Raw genomic sequence first — 7701 nt, 5'->3', positions numbered from 1 at the left:
GTGTGTGTGTGTGTGTGTGTGTGTGTGTGTGTGTACACTCACGAGTGAGGGAAGAGGGACAGCGAGCGAGAACACATGATGCATATGCATTTGTGTACTCCCCAGGGGGCCAAAGCAGGCAACAGAGGTCAATAGAGTTGGTTGTCTCATTCCACCATGAGGGTCTCAAGGATTGCTGTCTTGGCAGCAATTGCCTTTGCCTGCTGGGCTGTTTCGCCCAGCCCCTCTCTCTGCTTCCTGCCTGCAGATACAATGTGACCAGCTTCTTCAAGTCCCTGCTACCTTGATTTCCCCATCCAGGATTGTGACCCGAAACTGCAAGCCAAAATAAACGACATCTCCCTTGGGTTACCTCATCCAAACTTTATTCAACCGGGAACACCTGGAAACATGGCTGCCTGTCTTCTTGCAGTCTTGAGGTGGAAGGGGAAAGCAAAGCAGGAGGGTGGGTGGGAAACAATGGGGGAATTCAGAGAGAGAGGTGGGGAAGAGGGTAGGGGGGCGGGGCAGGCTGCGTGCACAGGTAGATTCTGGGGAGGCACCCACACCCAGAATCCATCTCTGGCCTGACTTGGTGGCCGCAGGAACATCGAGGAAAGACCACAGGTCTAAGACATTTCAGTCCTTCCTGTCATGATGCGGCTGCCAAGGAAGGCCGGCCAGGAGCTTTCAGGACTGCAGAGAAAGAGAGGGAACGGTCAGCTTGAGAGGCAGAGGGGGCTATAGAAGGGAAGGCTGAGCCAGGTGTGGCTGGCATACTATACTCCTACAGTCTTAACAGTGCTACTTCAGCCTCCAAATGCTCCTTTCACAGACGAGCCACTGCGTGTGGCTGAGCAGAGACTCTAACTAGATTCCTGATGCAAAGCGTGCTGAGAGCAGACATCGAGTCCATGGGAAACGGGGCATGATGCCCAATTCTAGGCCAAGGGAGAGGAACCAAAACCAAGGCCGCGAGGATGGAAGGATGTATCTTCTAGGTTGTAGAGTCAGACACTAGAACTCAGCTTGGACTGGGCCCCCTCATACTGCCTGGTTGTGAAGGAGGCTGAGTTTAGAGCACATCTGCAACAACTGGCAAGAAAACAAAAACCAATGGAAACCCTAGGCTCCCCTCTCAGTGTAAGCCAACCTGACACAACTGTCTCAAATTAAAAAAAAAAAAAAAAAAAAATTCAGCTAGCTCAGTGGTAGAGCCCCTGCCTAGAATTCCCCAGTGAGGGGCTGGGGGCGTGGCTCAGTGGTAGAGCCCCTGCCTAGAATCCACCAGTGAGGGGCTGGGGGCGTGGCTCAGTGGTAGAGCCCCTGCCTAGAATCCACCAGTGAGGGGCTGGGGGCGTGGCTCAGTGGTAGAGCCCCTGCCTAGAATCCCCCAGTGAGGAGCTGGGGGCGTGGCTCAGTGGTAGAGCCCCTGCCTAGAATCCCCCAGTGAGGAGCTGGGGGCGTGGCTCAGTGGTAGAGCCCCTGCCTAGAATCCCCCAGTGAGGGGCTGGGGGCGTGGCTCAGTGGTAGGGCATGTGTGAGGCAGAGTTCAATCCCTAGTACTAATAAAACTGAGAATGTGCTGTGAAGAGGAAACAGGGCTGTATTCCAGAAGACATCAGGTTAGACACAAGTCCTTGGCCTGCTCCCACATGGCATGGCTCCAGGTCATGTCAAAGGGGCAAAGGTGACCCAGGGCCAAACTACTAGGGCTCTTTGTTAGCACTTTGTTGTTAAGATTTTTTTTTAAAGATTTATTTATTTATTTATTTATTTATTTATTTATTATATGTAAGTACACTGTAGCTGTCTTCAGACACCCCAGAAGAGGAAATCAGATCTCATTACAGGTGGTTGTGAGCCACCATGTGGTTGCTGGGATTTGAACTTCAGAAGAGCAGTCAGTGCTCTTAACCACTGAGCCATCTCTCCAGCCCTTGTTGCTGTTAGATTTCTTCATTTTATTTTACGTGTTTAGTGTTGTGCCTGTAAGAACCTGAGTGCTTGGTGCCCATGGAGGTCACAAGAACACATCAGATTCCCTGGAACTGGAGTTAGGAAGCATTGGGGACCGTCACATGGTGCTGGGACTTGGACCCAGGCAAGAGACACGGTTGTAGCTGGCATCAAGCTCACTGTGGAGTCAAGTGTAACTCTGAACACTTGTTCCTCATGCCTCTCCACCTTCAAAATGGTGGGGCCACAGGCCTTTCCCACCACGTCGATTCTTACATGTTTTGTTTCTGTATGTGTATAAAGTGTTTGTCTGCATGTATGTCTGTGCACCATGTGTGTGCCGTGCCTTCAGAGGTCAGGAGGGAGTTGTCAGCATCTCCGAAGCTGGAGTTATAGATAACTAGGAACCACCTTATCAATACCAGGAACTGACCCCACATCCTCCGCAAGAGCAGCCAGTGCTCTTGACCACTGAGACAACCCTCCAGCCTCACTGTTTTGTTTTGTTTTGTTCAGACACGGTCTCCTGAGGTCCGGGTTGGTTGGCTTCTAACTCGTGGCCATCCTTCTGCTTCAGCCTTAGAAATGCTCACTCGTCCCTTCCCTGGTGCTAAGATTATAGGTGGAAGTCACTTTACCCCTGCATTACTCTATGTTTTGGAGTCGGGAAGTCTGAGCTTCCTGCATGGTAGGTGAGCATGTCCTCAACCCAAGCCCAACTTCCCTTAGCATCCTCCATTCCTGAATCAAGAAGGGCACTTAAGGCAAGCCCCTGCCTCCATCCCCCCGTCCCCATCCCCTCCCCAGTACCACTCTGCAACCTACCAAGTATGACACCCAACCCTCCTGGCTCCAGGGACCCCTGGGATGTGGCCATCTCCCACTCTCCACTCAGAGAGTCCATACACAGGGAAAAATACAACACCCCAAGGTGGCACCCTCCCCCCTCCAAGCAGTCTCCCTTACCCCTGCCTCTAGGGCTCACTGGCACTGAGCCAAGGCGGCTTTGATGGCGGTCACCAGTTTCCGGAACTTGCTCTCTGTATCCACATAGCCATCTCCTCTCTGAGGAGCAGAGAGGAGAGTTGAACTAATCTCCACACACCGACCAACCCACACTGACCGCCCCCCACCCCCCAGGCAGGACTCGGATTTACCTTCTTGGAGTGGACCAACTTCCCGGCTACTGTCACTTCAAAGAACCCGGTGACCTGGGGAGTCCCCTCGCCACACTGAGAAAATAAGGCATTAAGACGGGGCTAAGATGACCTCTCAGGGATACTTTCTCCATCACATCCCAGGGAGTGAAGAACATAAGGCAAAAGGATAGAGAGGATTGGCCTAACCCATTCCCACTGCCTCCCAGTCCCAAGGGACAAACAAGGCACGTCATGATCCTATGCCCATTCTAAGACTCACAATGTCCAGGCATCCGGGGAACTCATGTTCTAGCTTCTCCTTGAGCTGGAGATACTGGAGACAGGGTACAGGGTGGGGGTGGGGTTATCACAGCCAGGCCCAGCAAACCCTCCTACCCTACCTACCCTGACCTACTTCACTCACCTTGGGCTTATAGCCTCAAGCTCCACTGTCAGGTGAATCCAGGGTTGTGGCAGCCGACCAAGACAGCATGGATCCAAGGCAGGACAGGTACCCAAGGGAGGCAGGCAATAGCAGTGCGATGAAGGTAAAGAGAGACAGAGATCCAGATGAGAACGCAGAGGTAACAAAGACCCTCAAGGACCCTCATACAGAGAGATGTGTGCGACAGTGCAGAGATACAAAGAAAGCCCACCCCAAACAAGAGAGCCAAGATGGAGAGGAGGGATGGCAAAGAGATCACAGGTTCCACATTGAGATGCCAATGGGGAGGGAAACAGGGAAGTAAATTAGGACAAATGCTGCCTCAGTAGAATCTCACCCACCCACTCCCTCCCCTCCCCCGCCTGGCTGTCACTCAGGAATCCAAGCTCTCTCCAGCACCCAGTACAAAACATAAGCTCCCCAACCCCATGTCCCCTACCTCAGGCCATTTTGTGCCTGGAATCTGGTGCAGTGGCCTCATGAGAGCCTCAATTTATCAAAGCAGGCTGTTGAAAGACATCCTGATAACTAGGGCCTGATCAGACCCCTCAAGGGGGTTGGGAGGGAGGAGGCCACACCCAGCTAGGTGGACCACGGACCCCAGATTCAAGTTACAGGGTTATCGGTAGTAGGACCTCAGGCTGGCCCTGCCTCATTTCCAGCCTCAGTTTCCTCCCCTGTAAGATGGAGACAGAATGGCTGGAGAGCCCCTCAATGGACTTCAGGGGTGCGGAATCCATTCAGCAAGCACTTATTAATCACTTACTGCAAGCCAGCTGAGTATCAGATGCAGATGGAGAAAAAGTCATCAAGAGAAAATAGGTGGTCTTTCTACGCCTGCCTCTAGCAGGGGCACAATTAATAGTGCTGGCAGGTAGCTAACCAACATCATCACCTCCTTCACACTACAGAAGGGGAAACTGAGGCCAGAAAAGAACTGGGGTTAACAGCACCGGCACTCACTGATCAGAAACCAGTAAGAGTTTTTTTGTTTTGTTATTTGTATTGCTAGGAACCGAACCCAGGATCTGGTGCATTTCATGCAAACACTCTACCACTGAGCTACATCCTCACCCCTACAATCTATCCCATATTACTTTTTCTTTTGGGGGCACAGGGTCTTACTACATCACCCTGGCTGCCTCTAACAAGCAGCCTGGCTGGCCTGGAACTATCTACCTGCCTCTACTTCCGAATGCTGGGATTAAAAGTGTGCAACAACACCACCACTCCGTGGCTCAGTTCGCCCTTTTCATGTACACACTGGGAGGTGCGACCACTGTTAACTCACACTACAATCCAGGTACAGGACATCCCCAGACCTCCCAACAGCGCTTATGAGTAAACCCCCAACTACACCACACCTTGTGTTCTCTAACTCATGCCGCTCAGTGAGGGGGAAGGGAAACGGCCTGTCGGGAGGTAAAGGTCCCCAGAGAAACCCGATACTACCCTTCCCCTCCCCTCAGCGCTGAGTCACGTGTTCAAAGTGGCCCCAAGTATCAGTTTCCATTTTCACTGGTGAGATGTCACTCAGATGTCAGATGCCAGGGATCGGGCTCAAGTCTCTGTTACCTCCATCCCACCCGCTTGGAAATCCCTCCCTTTGGGTCTGAAATACAGTCATCGTACTCGGTCACCAGACCCTGGAAGATAGGGGGAGGGGCAAAGAAAAGGGTGGGGGAGGGTCTCCTGGCACAAAGGTTGGGGAGCAGAGAAAGGGCACAACGAGCCGGGAGCAGGAAAAGGGGGAACTGCAGTCACCCGGACTTACCAATACACGACTCGAACGGCGAGCGCCATAGCTGCACGTCGCATCCCCGCACAACACGAGGACCCGACCCACAAGCAACAAGGACCTCAAGCTCTGAGCGTGGGGCCGTGCGCACAGCCGACTGCCTCACGAGTCAGAGCAAACCAAGTGCGGGGGTGGGGGGTGGGGGGTGGGGGGTGGGCAGGGCTACGGGAGGACCGAGGTTCCGGAGCACGGCGGGGTCTGTGGCCAGGGGCGCGAACCTCAACGCAAGACTCCATGATATCTTGATATCTGGGGTTCTCTTGATATCTGGGGTTGTCTCCATAAACAGCTTCTCTGGGACCAGTAACCTGAGAGCCCCTCGCCGTCCCTTCTCTGTGCCATAATGGTTCAGTCCTCAGGGCGGTGGCTCGAGGCAGAGAATTGGTTGAGGCTGAAGTTCAGTTACAGAGTGGCTGAGAGGGGCTGGGCAGGGAAATTGACGCGTTGGGAGACAGGCAATTGGGATGGATCCCTCCTCCCAAGCGCTAAATGGACCAGACTAAATGGACCTTAGGTCTGAAAAACTGAAACTAGGAGTCCCAGTGTGCGCTTTAGGTCCAGCTGTCTCACCACCGACAGACCCCCTGCGCACCCCCAAAACCATGCAACCCCTCTTTTTGCGCCTTCCCGCTCCCTTCCAGCTGCCTTCCAGCAAAAGGATCTATAGAAAGTCCTGTAATGGGGCTTGGACTGTAGCGCAGTTGGTAGAGAATTTGCCTACCATGTATAAAGCCCTAGTTTGGGTCCCTAGCACACCGTTATCCCAGCATTTGGGAAGAGGAAACTGAAGGACTGAGTTCAAGGTTATCCTTGCTACACAGGGAGTTTGACGCTAGTCTGGGCTACATGAGCAGTTGTCTCGAAACAAAAAATCCAGGCGTTGCCTTTAATGCCAGCAGTCAAGAAATCTCTGTGGGTTCGAAGCCAGTCTAGCCTACGTAGAGCGATCCAGGACAGACATGAGAGACCGTCTCAAGGGGAAAAAAAAGTAAAAGTGGATAAAATGTTTGAGTTTAGGATTCCTGAGCCTCACTTTCTCTTCCTTGAAAGTTGGACAGATAACAGGAGATAGTCATTCCCACAGAATTTTTTTTGCTTTCTAGTTTCTTATCCTCCACACCCTATGAACAAACGGCAATGGCAATGCCCACCCCCTCCCTCCCCTCTCTCTACTTTCCCACCACCACCACCACCACCACCACCAAGGATGGCTCACCAGCAGAGATGTTTATCTGTCACCTGACTTCTTTAATTGACTTCAACTGGCTATCCCCGCCAATGGTTAATTAGGGACCAAATAAGGAAATTTTCCCACCTAGCCCTCTGGTTCCCCATCAGTACCCTACCCTGCACGCAGATGATGGACTGTGATTCTCCCACAGAAAAATGAAATTGGAATCATTCACTCCCCACTTGACTTCACAGGAGTGAGTTGGCAACTGAGGATTCAGAGGCCTAAAAGCAGTAAGAAAACTGTATTTCCCTAAAAGGATGCTTGTTCGTGCACTTGGACTCCTGGAAAGAATGAGAGCCAGAATCTGCTGTGTGTGGTGGGGGGAACTCAGTGAAGATACCGGCAACCTCTGTGTCCCCGTTGGGCATCTCCAACAGGCTAAATTCAGTGTCGCATCCTCTCTGTCTCCAGACGGAGGACCTGTGATCACAGTCTGAAAAGGAATAGAGTCAGTCTGGAAGAACCAGGAACAGAGACTGAGTCAAGGGTCAAGAGTAAGTGTTCCACAGTCCGAGTTTTCCTGTGGTTCCCAACACCTAAAATCTCAAACCTTAGCATGGATGGCCCCTCTGATCCTTTCTCCCAACACCCCAGTGACAGGGACCACTGGGACCTTAGCCACATTCTTGTCTCAGGGCCTTCACACATGCTGATTTAACCCTCTCACCCCGAGTCCTGCTTTTCCTCCAAGAATCAGCTGCAACCATGGAGGGAAAACAATTCTTTCTGAAAAAGTCTGCTTTGTGTACGACACAAGTTGTACCAGTTTATTTGCCCTTGCAAAGTGCCCTAACCCCAGTAGCTTACATTGCAGACACACCTCATCTCGTGCTCCTGGTGGGCAGAAATCTGAGATCAGGTAGCTGCAGAGCTGGGTTACATTGAGGATTGAAAAGAAAACTGACCCGCAGCTCTGGGGTCACTTCTGGGGGGTCACTGGCCACGTCTGGAGCTACTTGGCTTGTAGGTGAATTACGCACAGGCTAAACAGATGGCGCAGTGGTGAAGAGTACTGGCTACTTTTGTAGAGAATCTAGGTTCAGTTTGCAGCCCCCACGTGACAGCTCACAAGCCTCTGCAACTCTAGTTCCAAGGACTTTGATGCCCTGGTCTGACCTCTGAGAGTACTCACTGCACACACTTTGTG

The 7701-nt window shown here is 52.2% G+C and overlaps 1 protein-coding gene across 1 annotated transcript; it reads right to left on the bottom strand.

The window, feature by feature from the left end:
* Window positions 1–343: 343 nt before the first annotated feature.
* On the bottom strand, window positions 344–5430 carry Selenow (selenoprotein W). Its single transcript, XM_021167793.3, has 6 exons — window positions 5297–5430; window positions 3502–3526; window positions 3358–3411; window positions 3096–3170; window positions 2905–3003; window positions 344–675 (listed from the first exon to the last, which is right to left on the bottom strand). Exons 1-5 carry the CDS (start codon window positions 5338–5340, stop codon window positions 2920–2922), a joined length of 282 nt encoding a protein of 93 aa, XP_021023452.1. The 5' UTR covers window positions 5341–5430; the 3' UTR covers window positions 344–675; window positions 2905–2919.
* Window positions 5431–7701: the final 2271 nt, after the last annotated feature.

The sequence above is a fragment of the Mus caroli genome, unplaced genomic scaffold (genome assembly GCF_978045245.1).
Source record: "Mus caroli unplaced genomic scaffold, Mus_caroli_1 scaffold_8, whole genome shotgun sequence".
NCBI lineage: Eukaryota > Metazoa > Chordata > Mammalia > Rodentia > Muridae > Mus > Mus caroli.
Note: the sequence above shows the minus strand (reverse complement) of the source record. Positions and strands in the feature narration are given on the sequence as shown.